The sequence below is a fragment of the Epinephelus lanceolatus genome, chromosome 1 (genome assembly GCF_041903045.1).
Source record: "Epinephelus lanceolatus isolate andai-2023 chromosome 1, ASM4190304v1, whole genome shotgun sequence".
Taxonomy (NCBI): domain Eukaryota; kingdom Metazoa; phylum Chordata; class Actinopteri; order Perciformes; family Serranidae; genus Epinephelus; species Epinephelus lanceolatus.
In genome coordinates, this window is record NC_135734.1 from 18,053,244 (window position 1) to 18,070,375 (window position 17,132).

The window sequence follows — 17,132 nt, forward strand, 5'->3', positions numbered from 1 at the left end:
ACATGATGACAAAAGCAAAGCCAAACTGACGGTGAGGTGAGAAATCCAACAAGTCCCGATGAGTGCTGCGGAATAACACACAGGGTGGCAACAGGATCAACACAGACATTTGAAAAAACACAACAGGAAATGGAAGGGAAATATTTAGCTGCGCAGGATATGTGTCAACAAAAATGTCTGTGTATTTATGCTCACAAGTACACAACGTGCTTGCCCTCCTTTTCTGGGACAAACCTACACACAGCCTGAGGGGTTATTAGAGAGCACCACATAATGAAGCATCTCATCGATACAGCTGATTCCCTCCTGCCTGTAAACTCTCCCTGACTATGACTTCTAACAAGTAGAGACAGTCATCGTAAATGGCTGTTTATGACATTTGACCCTCAGTATCCAGAAACCTTGTGACATAATGTCACATGACACACGCTCCTGCTAACCAATCCAGCTGGTCTGTGGGGTTTTTTTTATCATGGGATAACAGTGGGAAATTCAAGTTTTCATTTGACATTTCCTGACAGTGGAAAAAGTGTACATGCTCCACGTCACACTTTCATTTGGTCAAATAAGTCAGCAGAGTCTTGCACACTGCTTTTTACTGAAGGCCAACTTTGTGCTTTTGGCTGACACAGATAAAACAACTACTGCCAGAACTGCTCTCAAGCTCTGTGTTTAAGTGTAAGTTTAAGGTACTTTACTTTAATATTTCCATCTTGCACTTATTTATACTGCTAGGTCACCATGTTTCAAAGACAAATACTGTGCTTTTTACCCAACATTTATTTGACTTCCTTACTTACTAGCTCCAAAACCTGTTATGACCTTATGGTATATAAAGTAGTTCAAACATTCAAATAGGTCCATCACAACTAGCGACATCTCGCATTGTTTTCACAGTGTCGTATTGTTATGATAAAACTATTATAACTGCCCTACGTTCTTTAATTCTGAATGTGCAACTTTTACTTGTAAAGGAGTCATTTTAAGCTGTGGCATTGCTACTTTTACTTATGTTAAGGACTTTAAAGGTCCAGTGTGTAGGATTTAGGGGGATCTATTGGCAAAAATGGTACATAGCCTAATGTTCATAACTATGTTTTCATCAGTTTATAATCACCTGAAACTAAAGCCCCTTTTACACTGCCAGATTTTCCGCGAATGTTGGGCCAATTTGCCGGCCAGCTGCGAGCGTTTATACACACAGAGGCGAGTTGATCCAAGGCGCCCAGTTTTCCGCCGTGTAGGGCAGTCATATTGGTAGAACCCTTTAAGTTTAGACAGACCAAGGCAGCCTTCAGCAACGGGAGGGGCTGTTGAAGACTTGTGGGAGGAGCTGTTGATGACGCCGCACGTGCGACCCACTGGCGGTGGATAAACAGGAAACAGCTGATAGCAGGAATTAGCGAGCAGCTAGTAGCAAGAGGGAAATGCGAACCTGACAGACACTGTAAAGATGAGCAACTGGGGAGACAAGGAATTGCGCGTCCTCCTTGCCCTGGCAAACAAAGAGGCCATTAACCCTCAGCTGACGGGGACGGTGAGGAACGGGCCGATTTACGAGAGAATCACCGCCTGACTACCGCTGCCTGACCAGCTGCGGCTTCCCTCCCACGTCACTGTTTACGTTACATGCTCAGCCACATGTTTTGTTACTTGCTCACGCCTCCCATTGCCCCGAAAAAGGCGCATTCTGTATAAACAAAAGTAGACAGGCGGCAATTTTCCGCCCTCCCCGATTTTGTTTATATACTGCCAATGCTGAAAAAAGACTGATTGGGCTTTCCTGCAAATTTGCACCATTCCTATTGTGTTTTCTTTACCCTAGAAGGAGCCACTTATATCTACATACGAAGTGGAGGCATGTTGTGTCTACAGTGGCTCAGAATGGAAAAATCAAACACTGGCTCCAGATAATATTGCGAAAATTAGGCCTATCCTGACCCGAAAAGATGCAGAAAAATTGGTCCACGCTTTTGTTACCTCTAGGCTGGATTACTGTAACTCTCTATTATCAGGTAGCTCTAGTAAGTCCTTAAAAACTCTCCAGCTAATTCAGAATGCAGCAGCACGTGTACTAACAGGAACTAAGAAACGAGATCATATTTCTCCTGTTTTAGCTTCGCTGCACTGGCTCCCTGTAAAATCCAGAATTGAATTTAAAATCCTACTGTCAACTTATAAAGCTCTAAATGGTCAAGCTCCATCATATCTTAGAGAGCTCATAGTGACATATTATCCCACCAGAACACTGCGCTCTGAGAAGGCAAGGTTACTCGTGGTCCCTAAACTCTCCAAAAGTAGATCAGGAGCCAGAGCCTTCAGCTATCAGGCTCCTCTCCTGTGGAATCATCTTCCTGTTACGGTCCAGGAGGCAGACACTGTCTCCACATTTAAGACTAGACCTAAGACTTTCCTCTTTGATAAAGCTTATAGTTAGGGCTGGCTCAGGCTTGCCCTGTACCAGCCCCTAGTTAGGCTGACTTAGGCCTAGTCTGCCGGAGGACCCCCTATAATACACCGGGCTCCCTCTCTCTCCCTCTCTCTCTCTCTCTCTCTCTCTCTCTCTCTCTCTCTCTCTCTCTCTCTCTCTCGTATTCTATTACTGCATCTTGCTAACTCGGCCATTCTGGATGTCACTAACTCAGCTTCTTCTCCGGAGCCTTTGTGCTCCACTGTCTCTCAGGTTAACTCGTATTGCAGCGGTGCCTGGACAGTGTGACGAGTGTGGTTGTGCTGCTGCTGTGGTCCTGCCAGATGCCTCCTGCTGCTGCTGCCATCATTAGTTATACTTCTACTGTTATTATACACATATGACTATTGTCACACATGTATACTGCCAGATATTAATACATACTTTCAACATATTGTACCACAGTAGCCAGAACTATAACTATAATATTATTACTTTCAATAATGTTGTTGTAAGCTACTGTCATTACCTGCATCTCTCTCTCTCTCTCTCTGTGTGTCTCTCTCTCTCTCTCTCTCTCTCTGTCTCATTGTGTCATGCGGATTACTGTTAATTTATTATGCTGATCTGTTCTGTACGACATCTATTGCACGTCTGTCCGTCCTGGAAGAGGGATCCCTCCTCAGTTGCTCTTCCTGAAGTTTCTACCGTTTTTTTCCCCGTTAAAGGGTTTTTTTTGGGGAGTTTTTCCTTATCAGTTGTGAGGGTCATAAGGACAGAGGGATGTCGTATGCTGTAAAGCCCTGTGAGGCAAATTGTGATTTGTGATATTGGGCTTTATAAATAAAATTGATTGATTGATTGAGATAGGGCCATTTGCGTTTTCGCATCAGCCACCGTATTTCTCTTCAACACATTTGACACACAGTAGAAGTTTTAGTTCTGTAACCTCACCTCCAGATGGCACTAAATCTGACACACTGGACCTTTAAAAGCTCTAAAACTATAATAAAAAAGTGCTACTGTTTATATACATTACTGCTTACTGCTGAATAATGCTGTAATAACATGAGGATCGTTAGAAGTCAACAATAAATCTGATGTGTTGAAATACATTAGCTGTCAGTTGTATGACAGCATGGAAACACAATTGCCAAATCATAAGACTGATGTGTACAGCATTCACTAAGACGTCATCATCCATTTAGACTTTGCTCTGCATGTCCAGCCAAGATGTGTTTTCCCAGTGGCAATTTCCTGTCATTTTAAGACTGTCCACTGTAAGTTGTGGGGGAGGAAGACTGCTGCAGCCCAAGGCTGAGGATTTTTGGCCCAAAACACAACCAATAAAAACTCCTACCAAAAATCTGAAGGCTATCAGTGCGCAGTCCTCCTCCCAGGACACATTTTAACCTTTAACACATTAAATGACTCAGAGCAAACTAACACAGCCCTGATAACGAAGCACTGACATCATGACGGCCAGTGTAGACCTGTCACATATCACAGCCACTTTCTCTGCATGACATGTGAAAGGGTAACAAAAGATACTGTCACTGAGGTTACAGGATATGACAACCGGTGCGTGCAAGTCCAAAGAAAAAAAAAACCTTATTCCAGTTACACACCCTTTCTTACTGCTCCATCTGCTGCTGCACATTATCACAGGAGAATGCTATTTGGGCGAGACCTAACAAACTCAAAAACCTGTCATGAAAAAAAACCAACAAACTCAATGTTTTTCTTTATGAAAATAAAATCAGGACAGCTACTTCCTTTAAACAACCATCACTAACAGGGCTCTAAGAATTCTCCCTGTGGGCAGTACTTGTAGCAACAGGTAGCAAACAGTGCAGGCCTTGTCCGAGCCTTGGTTTAATATCTCACCACTGCAAAACTCACACTCCAGCTCTGAACTAGCAGAGGCTGACCGGACGCCTCACATTCCAGCAGTGAGAGAGAGAGAGAGAGAGAGAGAGAGAGAGAGAGAGGAGGTCTGACTTGGATTGGAGCCAAGACAGTTTTCCTCCTCATGTGTGTTTCCCCTATAAGTCCTTTGTTAAACACACAGTATAGACTGGACTAACAGAGCGTGAATACATGTAGTTTTAAACATACAGGCTGACTTACATTAATAAAACAAAACACACGTGGATACTTTTGGATTAGTTGCTCGGCACGTACCATGGCACCAGCACAAACACATACACAGACACACACACACAAACATAAACACACTTGCACACACCTGATCCTCCACGGTCACATCCTGCAGGGCCTGGCCGTCCCGTGGGCCTCGGATCCAGCTCAATATTTGGCCCATGTTGGCTGAAAATGCCTCCGAGCGTGCGTGTGTGTATGTCTGTCAGCCTCTGCCTTGTCTGTCGGCTTGCAGCATGTTTCCAACTCACAGGGAGAGAGAGAGGGAGAGGGCGGAGGGACCGAAGGGGGGGCGTGGTTGGGGAGCAAAGTTGGGGAAGGCTCACATGTGGAAGTCAGTAGAGACCGGGCTGTAATTCCCTGAACTATAAAGGGACGGGAGCTGACCGTGGACTGACACCCACCTGATGAGGGGCCACATCTGAGCTGCTTCTCAGGGAAACAGATACTGGTTCAACACACACACACACACACACACACACACACACAAGGGCGCACATGCATAAAAATATGCCTGAGCAGGTGTGTAAAACTATTTCTTTGCAGTGTACTGAGACAATATCTGAACCACTTATCAACAAGCACACACCTAGATTTGTAATGATATATAGGCCCTGAGCACACACAGCCATGGAGACACATGTGTGCGTGAGTACACACCTCTTATGTACACGCAGCAATAAAAGATAGCTTGTGCAACTACATAGTTGCCTATGAGAATAAAGGGAGGGGCAACAGTTTTGTAATACATCGGCGTCAACTATCCGCCAAGAGAAACAGAACTGAAAACGTCCATCCCATATCACATTGACATCATCACCTCTTGAGGGTAATAGCAGGGAATGATACTGATTGAACCCTGCTCATTGTTTCAACATCTGGTCACCAGGTCAGAACGATCAATCGATAGCAACTGGCAGAGCCAATGACAGGTTGTTATCTGTGGCAAATGGAGGTTATGTCATCACGAGTCTGTGCATCAAAACAGCCAGGGCGGCAGCAAAACACTTATTTAGAAAAAAGAATGTAGGGATAGGGAGTGTTTTCACTGAACACATGAGTAATAGATTTACTGAAGCTTGAGGCATGGGCGTTGGCTTTCTGAACCTTCACCTTCAGTACTTTTTAACTAAGAGAGACACATTACTCAGAACTTGAACTACATATTCAGCAAAGTACAAAAGCAGGAAGACAGCACTGCATTGTATGGTACCACTATGAAAACACAAATAAAGACAGTGTGGAAAATAAAACACAAAGATGTATATGAAGCCATAACTTTGCTCCCATTGTTTTCATGTCAGTTATAGAAGAAGCAGCTGAATTCCACTCATAGCCCTGAGGCTCACCTATGACTTGGGCGTATTGTGCGTCCCGCTGGGCAGTTCTGAGCGGGGTGTGTAGACAATACAGTCTTTGAGTGAGTCATTGTGTTTTATAATAGCACACCTCAGCAAAATATGGAAATAATGTATGCTACTGTTAGTGGGTTAAACCAGCCACACATGAAACTCCAGTTTGTGTAGCACACTGATTAAGTGATCATTAAAATTAAATGTCCAGGTGGAGTTGTGAGCTCCTCCATTGTGCATGCCACATGAAAGGGTTTCAAGATGCTAATGACAATTCACTGGTAACCTGTCACATTGTCGTAGGTGCCAATATGATACTAAAACTGACTGGTAAGAAACGACAACCATGTTGGATTTCTTTACAGAATTAAGACATATAAAAATAGATTAATACCAGATGACATGGATGATTAAATTAAAACACACAGAAGTAGTAAACATTAAATATTGAAGATTAAATATATTAATTTTCTGTCTGGTATCTTAACTGGACAGTTCACCCCCAATCAAAAATACATCATTTTCCTCTTACCTGTACTGCTATAAATCAATCCAGATTGTGTGAATTGCTGAGTGTTGGAGATATCAGACGTAGAGATGTCTGCCTTCTCTCCAATATAATGGAACTAGATGGCACTCAGCTTGTGGTGCTCAAAGTGCCAAAAAATATATATTTGAAAAACTAAACAGCAATGTCTCTTTCCTGAAATCATGATCTGGTTACTCAAGATAATCCTCAGACCTTGTTGTGAGCAGTTTCATGTAGGAACTATTTTCTTTTTACCAAACTACACCCACCAACCATGTCACTGCGCAGAAGGAAGAGTGCATCTACTGCTAGCTCACATAGCACAAGCCTTTTGTCCGTGAGTAGATCCTGCATAGTGGACGCGAGGCTTGTGCTTGTAACAGCAAGAGATGTAAACATTAATGGCGTCCTCCTTGGCTAAGCTGTCACATTAGCAAGCTCAATGGTGCTAGGTAAGCTAGCAGTAGATGCACACTTCCTTCTGTGCGGCGTTTTGTTTGGCAGGTGTTGTTCGGTAGAAGAAAATAGTTCCTGCATAAAACAAGAAGGTCTGTGGATTATCTTGAGTAACTGGGTCATGATTTCTGGAAAGAGACATTACTGTTGAGTTTTTTTAAATGTCTGTTTTGCCGCTTTGAGCACCACAAGCTGAGTGCCATCTAAACTAAGCACAAAAAGTAAGTAAATTTGTGTTTGGTAGATTATTTCTATGTTGTAACAATGCTTCTTGGCAATAAATCTTATACCGTTGGAAAGCCTGTTTATTTCCCTCTTAAATGGTGCCACATTTGTAAGGAACATGCATTTGTGGGATAAGCAGCAGAGCTGAGTATGTGGGTTGCGCCCATGAAAAATTTGCGAAATCTTCTCTGCCAAATGCCAAACAGCTTTTTTTATGCTGTTGCAACTGACTCTTGTTTTGAGCTTCTGGTACCCCCAGGTGCTGAAAATTGGGTGCCTGCCTGAGCATGGGCCCTGCTACAGTGGTCAGTTGGTGTCTGCTCCAAGAATCGGCATGCCATGTTTGACTGATCGGGATAGGGCCTGTGCAATAGGGCAACTTCAAGCTGGTGTTCCGCAAAACCAAGTTATTTGGAGTGAGCCCTAGTACCATCTGCAAACTGAAGGCCAAGTTCCATATAACAGGGGATGTCAGAGACAGGCTGCGAAGTGGGCATCCCAAGCGGACCATTTCCTCATCCTCTCAGCACTTAGGGAACTGTAGGCAGTCTTCTACAGATTTGCAGTCAAGGTTTGCAGGATGATACGGCTCTCTGCCCAGACAATCCGGAACAGACTGCACACAACCAATCTCCGGTATCATAGGGCTGCCAGGAGGCAGCCATGTGCCATGACTGCCCTTCATTGTCAGGCCCCTTTTGTGCAATACATGCACTGGAACCTGAACATGTGGAGGAATGTTATGTTAAGTGATGAGCCCAGATTTGCCTATGGCAGTTGGATCATGGGGTCAAAGTGTGGAGAAGACATTGAGAATGCTTTGCTGATTGCTGCACTGATAGAGTAACATCTTTTGGTGGAGGCAGTGTGATGGTGTGGATCGGCATCTCCCTCACTGAAAAAACAAGGCTTGTCATCATTGGAGGTAATCTCCACAGTCTGGGACCAAACTTTATCTTCCAAGATGACAATGCTCGCCCCCACAGAGCGAGGTTTATCAGAGACTACCTCCAGAATTTGGGAGTGGAGAGGATGGAATGGCCTGCCAGCAGTCTTGACCTCAACCTGACCCCAGCAAATACTTATTTTTGATTTGAGGGCGAACTGTCCCATTATTAATACAGAAGTAGTGTGGCAATAAAATTCAAGGTAATATAATGAAGAAAAAACTGAGAATTGTTGTGCATTTAGTTGAATTACATGTTAATCCACTGTCATAGACAACATTCCAGAGGTTTGACATCTGTGAGCTGCACAGGAGAGTTGGGGGTGGGGGCGTGGCGGAAGAGATGTAAGGCAAAGGTAAAGAGGTGAAAGAGACAGTCATAACTATCTCTGATATTCAACTGCTGATAAATGTCAATAAATCTCCTCAGAAATCATAATACAATATATGGTTTCAGAAACTGCCTGAGAATGTTCACGTTTTTAAGTTTTCTCCAATATCAGAATAATCTGGTGACAGTTGTCTTTACATCCATGACTACATTACATAACTGAACTTCTAGTTGCTAATTTGTAGAGGTGTAACCAAGTGGCAGCCTCAAGGGCTGAAAAAGGAAGCCATCACCAAAGTGCCAAAAACTGCAGTTCCTCTAATGACCACTTGAGGCTGGCTCCACAAGCCAGTCATTCCTCATTGAACCCCATGTTAAAATGCCCAACTTTACAGTAGAAATAAACATGTTTACAGCCTGGTACAAAACACAGTTTTGGTTTCTATAGCTAATTTCAGCATTCATGACAACTGTGCAGGAAGTGGATGTTTTTTACAACTCACCCGTTTACATTCTATTGAGGCTAAAATTTCCGCACAACTAAGGGCAGGCCACTTTGAGTGACAGGCTGTCTGCAGATAGTGTCCTAGGTTTCACAGTCAGATCCACCCCTCTGTCCACCACAGTGACAGCCTCTTGCCCAAATATGGTCACTTCTGCCTCCAAAAACCAAGATGGCGACAGCAGAAAAGCCAAACTCAAGGCTTCAAAATGGGAGTCCACAAACCAATGGGTGATGTCACGGTAGCTACATCCATTATTTTTACAGTCTATGGGTGTAATGACCCATTGATCTGGATCGATATGTTGATTAAATGATCCAATAATGTATCCAAAAAATATCATCATCTTTAAGATACACCTTTATTTTGAAATTCCCATCACATATCTGTGTCACCATTTTCGTCCAAGCACTCCTACTTCCCAAATATTCAAACAGCGCTAGTAGCCTAGTGCCAGGCAGATAATGGCAAGCAGCCAAGAACAAGACAATGAGGATACTAATATCTCATATCCATCACAGGCCCCTGAACTGAATCAAGTCAAAATTCTAACTTGAAGACTTTGTGATATCAGTAAATATCACGTCATTATCCAAAGAATCAATAGTAAATTGTATTGTGATGAAACTTGTGATTTACACCCCTACTTATTCGGTACTCTTTTAATGGTGCTACTTTGTCTAACAACAAATTAACTCCATGCTTCCTGTTTGCAGGCCCCAAAGCCGCAAAACCTAGAGCAGGATCACCCCTCATATAAACCTAGGACAAAGACTAAGAAGTTATAAAATCTATGAAAATATATCACACAACACAAAACATTACTAAGGCTCAGAATGTCCCTTCAAAATAGTTCCTATATTCCTGGAACACTAACACTTTCATTCACATACAGACATTTACTCTGTGTTGAATACTGTGGACATGCATTCAAAAAATCCAATCATTTTAACATTGTAGTGTTGGGGTTTGGGATCAGCAGTTGTCTGCTCGCAGCCTTGACAGAGAGGAGGTCCACTGTGTCATGCTTTGAAAACTGTTCCATCTTATCAGCCACTGTGTTCACACAGAAAAGGAATGAAGTCATACAAGTTTGCTTTTCGATTCTTTTTCTGTTCCAGATGACTTAAAAAAAAAGATAAACAAAGCATGTACAGCACAGGCAGTAGGTACATACTGCAGGGCTATGTATGTACTTATTGCACATATTGCACTGTTCATGCACTTCTGCAAATGCTCATGCTTGCACATGTGTGTGTACACATGCACAGACAGGCTTTTGCACAGGCCCAAAAAGCATTGCACACTCCCTGTCTGACAGACAGACACACCTTTTCTGATGCGAAGTGTCAAATGGCCCAGCCTGTAAAACTGGCTGGTGCACCATGAAAAACAAAACCATATGTCTTTGACTGAAACCTCCCAAAAAATAAAAAATGAAAAATACAGGAAGTAGCATCACTTTTTAGTATCACATTTAAAATAGGACACCTGAGAGAATTAAGCTAGTTGAATATGAATGAGAATGAATGAGGACATGCCAGATGTTGTCATAAACGTGGTTGTGAGTGCCAGTGCAACATTAGTGTGCAAATGTAACTGGACTCCACTGCTAAGCTGGCAGTCGTCTTTATATTTAGATCCATGTCGTACGACAGTCACCACTACCTCCACCACAGCGGTTCAGACGCCTACATACTCTGCCAATTACCATTTCACACATTGGCTCACGTACACAGGGCCCTGTTCCCAGAGAGACTGCAGCCTGAAATCTTTACAAATTCCTCATAAAGATAAAAGTTTTGCCTAGTAAAGGTAAAAGTAGCTCAGGAATTTCTGGGTTCACTGCACCTCGTCATCAAGTGTCAACACAGGCTACTTTCTCAGGCGGCGGTTTGACAGACAGCAGCGCTAATCTCACAAATCAGCATTTACAAGCTCAAGTGTAACTGCACTCAGCAGAGGGAGACAAACACCTACTTTGAGTTTCCTTTACATATGCACTGCAACACGAGGTTGGTCTTCAAATCATCTTCTACAGTGATGCAGATATGTCACAAAGTTTACATTTCTGACCTGTGGCCCCGATTCTGGGCCCTAAAATGTTCATGATCACTGCAATTAGAAAGTTTGTAATGTAGAAATGATGATATATTAAAACTAAATATCCCACATTTAGTGCAACAGAATTCCTTTAAAAATCAATCTTGCAAGATTCTGCACATGTGGAAAAAACACAAACCATGACCTCCTTGGTTTCAGCGTGCATCTCTGATGCAGCAGGAGGAGGTGAAGTCAGTACCTGGACATAGTAGTACCCCACAGTGGGATAGTTGGGTGAAAACGGGCTGCTACGCTGATGGTCTTGAAGTTGGTAAGCAGCTCTTCCCCCACCATACTACACACACAAAGACACACATGCACCAGCTTGTTATCGTACGTGATGAATCACTTTCTGGCAATAAATTCACAGGGACGTCTGTACAGGATGCAGTGATTTCAACCTATTGTGTTGGTGGGTTTATTCTTTTAACATCTGATGACAAATGTTCAATGCAGAAATGTTGCTTTTTGATAGTCAAATTCTATGTTTGTCAGCATGTTATTATATTTAGGTATTTCTTTAAGCAATATTAACTGTTATTCAGTATAATTTTAATTGTAGAAAATGTACAAAATACAAAAATCGTACTGCAAAAGGAGTTTGGGGTAAGTTAACAGAACACTGCAGCGTGTTCCATATCTGATTCTAACCTCATGAATAACTGGGACTAATTCAAAGCTGACACAAGTGTGCTTGTTGAAGCCTATCTCAGTTTAAACAGTCACACACCCTGGTATCTAAACACTGTGTGTGTGACAGAATATGAGCAAAGCCTTTACAATTATTTATTTCAACTCAAAGGTTATCTTGTGCAGCCTATGCCAAGTCTTACAGCGCCTTCAGCAGCTTCTACACTTCCAGACAAGTAGTGCTGCTTTCCTGCAGCGCATTAACGCATGCAGCGCCTTTCCAGGTGCCAAGCCTTACTTCAGAGTAATTTCAGCGTGTTGCCTGAGGGTGAAGCAGGGGAGAAAGGGGGTTGAAAAGCAGGAGAGGTACTCACAATGATGCACCAGTACAATCCATACGCCATGTCGGATCAGGAGGCGAGAACTCTGTCCCGGAATTATGAAGTTTCACTCCTGCACTGCCACTCTCTCCGGTCCCTCACCGCAAGATCTTCTCTCTCATGCCTTACTAAACACTGAGCCACTCCCCATACAATTCTGACAATCAGTATACAAAGGTGTATGTCCTGTAGGAGTGTTCTGACACAGGCTGATTAATAAAAAAAAAGGGCTGGTATTGTTTTACAGCGGGATCTCTGGCTCTTCCGCATATCCACAGCAGAACCAAGCTTTAATCTGAATATAGTACACACCACCCACTCACTCACTCCCATCATCAGTTTTCCAAAGAAGGAACTTCATGCGCAATGTGATTGTCACCAGCTTAACGCACGCTGCTGGGGAGGTTGGACGCATAGTTTGATCACTGGTTGGAAAACACAGCCATGGTGACTATTGATCGAGTGATGATGGCGAATTATAGACAAGGTTAATGGATGCAGCGATCAGCAGAGTTGAGCTTAACAGCAGTAACACCCAGTGCAACCCCACCCCCCCCACCCCACCCACACACACACACACACACACACACACACACACACACACACACTCCAGCCTATCCACAGAAATGTTTCCTGCTTGCACACATGTATCCAAAGCAGTCATGTAAACTTCTGCATTGTTATCTTGGAAAACGCATCTGCCGATTTGCGTCTGTAAAACACATTCTGCAGTTGATCGATCCATTCTGTGCGCCTGTGACCAATGAAAGAGGAAAACTTACTTCTTTCGCGTCCTTGGCGTTTTTATTGTGCCCATGGCCTCTCTTCTTGTGTGGCATCTTTACAACACGGGTGGATGAACTTTTAAAAGTTTCCTTCTGCGCCCTCAGTCCTCAGTTTGGAGACTACAGACTGATGTGATCTGCCCCCTCGGAGCAAAATGTGTTGCCCCTCCCGCTGACAAAACTTTCTCTTTGATGACCGATCAGACTATTAGCTGGCACAGGAGCTTGTTTTGCAGGAGGTGTATGTGTATTTAAGATAGAGCAAGTAAGGTCTTGTACTTTATCAGGTTCTCTCTATATATCATCTACTATCAGATTCATAAACACAGATTTGACACAGATGGTGATGACATGAGTGATGACAGGGTAAAGGTGTCAGTGTGACATGAGTCCATATAAACTGCATCAACAGCGTGGTTCAGTGCATGTTTAGATATCTATGTATTTGTCTACATGATATTCCTAACATGCAACACAGGAAGAACCTACTGACTGGATTTTTTTGGCATGACTAGACCCGCCCCGCAGCCCAGGAAGAGTTGACTCACCACTGATGTTATCCTTTTCCTCTCAGGGAGCTGGGGCCTTTATTATTCAACACAATGATGCCCTCTGGTGGGCAACAGAGGGACTGCCTGACTTCACACTAAAGTCACTGCAGGCCCCATGATTCAATCATAGAGTAGGGGCTCTCTACTGTAAGGCACATTACTGATTACCACTACTGAAATCTGAGGATCACCCTCCAAGATAAATGATAAAAAAATGTGTCAAAGAAGGGGGAAGACTTTCTGTTGTTCCTGCTGCTCATCCATTTTCCTTATGAAACATTATTGTGACTTTAGTGTTTGACAAAAATGAACTTCCAACTGGGAAAATTCATGTAAACACCCCTTCTAGTCTGAACAACTGGGAAAGTCAGGAAAAATATTGGTATATGACTTGCCCAGTTGACTTCATATCACGCAGAAACATGGCGAACGAAAGTACATTTTTAGTAAATAGTAAGAAACGTTTAATAATCCACACATTGCAATTCAATTCTCAAAGTTTTTTACTATGGTATTAGGTTGTTAGGTTGTTTAGCTGCTGTCCACCTAAAGTGATCTACAATGCCGTAGTTAGAAAAGTTATTTATAGTACTTACTCTAATGACAAGGACAGGCAGAGCAACATTTTAGTGGTTTTATGGAATGTAGGGTGTAGTCAGGTAATGTGGGACAACATAGGTTTCACACCTCTTTAAATATTAGCAGCCAGTCACCAAACATGTTGCGTTAATACAAATGTGCTTTACATGAAACAATAATTCTTAATGGTCTGAAAAATCCACTGATCCCTGAACACGCAAGGTAAACCATGTGGCATTTTGATTTGATCTTTTTGATAATACGAGTGCTGCAGCTACAACATTAAAGGTATAACAACAAAAATGGTTGCAGGATGTTGCATTTTATTAAGTATTTGACTAATAATCAAAATGTTTTTACAATACACTTTATTTTGTATGAGAAAGGGTTTTGAGTGAGGACTTGGTGTACTTAGGTGAAATGGGACAAAAAAATTAAGCTAAAATATCGACATATTTAAAGGTGAAACCACCAGCATGTTTTTAGGCCACTGGGTGCCATAAAATCATGATGTATTCTAAAACATCTTTAGTATTTTTGCCTCTTTAAAAAATATGATTGATGATGCAGTGAGATCCTCTCAGCCAAAACAGTCCACAATTAGCCATCACTGTTACACACATGCACGTGTACACTGTAGACACGATGACAGCAAGGAAAGGAAACAAGCAGCAAAAGAACAGGGAGAGCATGGCAGAATCTTTTTTAATGAATAGCCACAGGTTACATGAACGATTGAATGACTGAACTGATACATGGACTCTACCATTTAAAAAACATACTAACATTAGCATCCCCTTTTACCTGAACATGTGATCAGAGTGAGGATGGGGATGTTGATGTGATTGACGGTTCAAAGTTTCTATATTATCTAACTTGGCAGCACATTTTCTTTATAGAAGTATCACAGAGATCCATATAAAGTTATAAAAAAAACACTCAAGGTAGTCATAAGAGTTTCAAGTGATTTTCTTAGTGATCTACTAAAAAGTGTCCCACATTACCTGACTTCACCTCACTGATCCAGAAACAAGTCTGAGACAAAATCAACACTATATAAAGCTTCAAACTGTTATCCGCATGTTTTTAAACCAGGGTGCCCACACATTTCTATGGACACAACTTTCAAACTCTTTACGACTTTCCAAGGACCCAGTTTTTTTTTCTTGACCCACTTGCCCTGTGTTTTTAAACATAACAGATTCAAACTGTATTCAAACATAATTTCAGCTAGCTGGCATACAGTGAAAGAGAGAGGGACCCAGGGAGAAAATGAGGAAAGGTATATGATGGTAAGCAAAACGTTGTCACATACTGATGCATATCAGAGCTACATTAACAGCTACAGATGCTGCCCATTCTACAGGTGGACGGTTATATGCGGAACATTATTGTAACCATTCACGTACACAACACAATTACAGCACTTCTTCAGGCCAAGAAAATGTAATTGTGAAATCACACGACTTATACAGGTTCCCCCTGACCGTGTGAACCCTCTTACATGCTCTGATCAATACACTACAACACATCTTCCTTGTAGCATCCATGTTGTTTCCACATTACAAGTTAAAAGCGCGTGAATACGCCCGAGTCGGAAGACGGACTATCCTACTCGGGAAGTGGTAGTATCCGAGCAGCACGTGAATGCAGCACCGTGTCTGTAAAGCCTCAGTGATTTTCCGCCTCTCATTTCACAGCTCTTCATCACATTCAACACACTCTCAGCTCAGTATCACCGCCTGTCACCGTGAATATAAATTAAACGTAGGTTATTCAGGGTCATGTTTCCTCACCACACGCTTTGGAGCCTTCACTGGCCGCTTGTCTCCCTCCTCTTCATCGTTTTTTCGTTTCATAGACCGATCCATAATGTGTGCCTGTATCCAAAGCTGGTGTTAGCGAGCTAACTGAGGCAAACACGTTAGTCTCTTCCGGGGCTGAGTTCATCCTCACAAACCGAAACAACACGGCTATGTAAACACAAACACTGGTTCCTTGTATTCTTGGTTGTGTTATTCATGCGCACTGCATTTTAATACTCCGGGAGTTAATTCAGTTCAATTCAAAGGAGCTTTATTGACAAGTGAAACAAGGTGACATTACCAGAGCAAGTTATGATTAATTAACACAACATAAACTTAACGAGTAAAGATTTACTATACATTTATGTACATACATGTCGCTGCTGATTGTGTACACCTCTGACACAGAGAAAAACCCACTGCACACCTTTTCACATGTTCACCCTTTAAACCGTGACAAAACAATGCACACCGTTTGGAGCTTGAACACACCCCTGATGATGTATGTGACGGACATCCAAGTGCTCACTGAAATTATGCATCATGACTTGATATTTTTTAATCTGTTAGAATTCTAAATGTAAGTATTACTAGCTTTGTAAATTACTAAAATAATAATAATCTAACCAATTGGCAGTAACCTATCTCACACCACTAGATGGCACTGGAGGGCCCATCAGGGGACCAAGGTCTACTCGTTAAAAGTTGCTTTTCTTTATATTGTTACATTAGCCAACCCAGTGGTTCTCAGTCAGAGGTCCAGGGACCCCAAAGGACCTTGAGGGAGTTGCAGGGTGTCCCCCCAAAATGGGGAATAGTATAGTTTCACTAGAAGTGAGCCCAGTGATCACAGGTTGCACTTCCTCCATTGTTATGTAACCATAATTACCACACACATTATATTTGTGGGTTATTTTTATTACTTAAGTTACTGTTTGCATTATTTATATTTAAGTAGTGATAGACTCTGCATCATTGAGTTACTGGTCAATTATTATTTCATTGTCATTTATAGTCCTATATTGTTTCATTTGTATTTTCATGTGCAGTGTTTAGGTGGAGTCACTGCGTTCCCTTGGTTATGAGCTAATTGGCTCCTACCTGCTCTTGTTTTGTGGGGACAGGTATGAGTGAGTGCCTCGTGCATAACAGTGAAGAGATGCTGTAGCCCTAAGTTGGAATGTGTTAGTACTGTGTTGCCATGTTGGTAAAAATTAAATGAAGAGGGAGAAACAAATGTTGTGGCCTGCTTGTTACCCACAGCCTGGAGGAACTGGGGAACACCAATAATCAAGGAAAGAGGGTGACAGTTACCTCTTATTGTCAACTGTCGTTGACGACTACAGAGTTAATGTCATATCTAACACTGAAAATCTATTCAGATAGA

At 42.4% G+C, this 17,132-nt stretch overlaps 1 protein-coding gene across 43 annotated transcripts in view; it reads right to left on the bottom strand.

Moving 5' to 3' along the window:
* cast (calpastatin) overlaps nucleotides 1–15,852 on the bottom strand; it is a 55,851-nt gene extending 39,999 nt beyond the window's left edge. For 8 of the 43 annotated variants that reach the window (XM_033627461.2, XM_033627457.2, XM_033627450.2 and 5 more), the window contains exon 1: nucleotides 4,659–4,819. In XM_033627461.2, the coding sequence (XP_033483352.2) occupies nucleotides 4,659–4,733 (75 nt within the window). In that variant the 5' untranslated portion in view covers nucleotides 4,734–4,819. Of the gene's footprint in view, nucleotides 1–4,658; nucleotides 4,820–11,214; nucleotides 11,311–12,019; nucleotides 12,248–12,807; nucleotides 12,948–15,736 lie in introns of those variants that run through there. The other 35 variants (XM_078166772.1, XM_078166757.1, XM_078166764.1 and 32 more) reach the window with 24 other exon arrangements.
* Nucleotides 15,853–17,132: the final 1,280 nt, after the last annotated feature.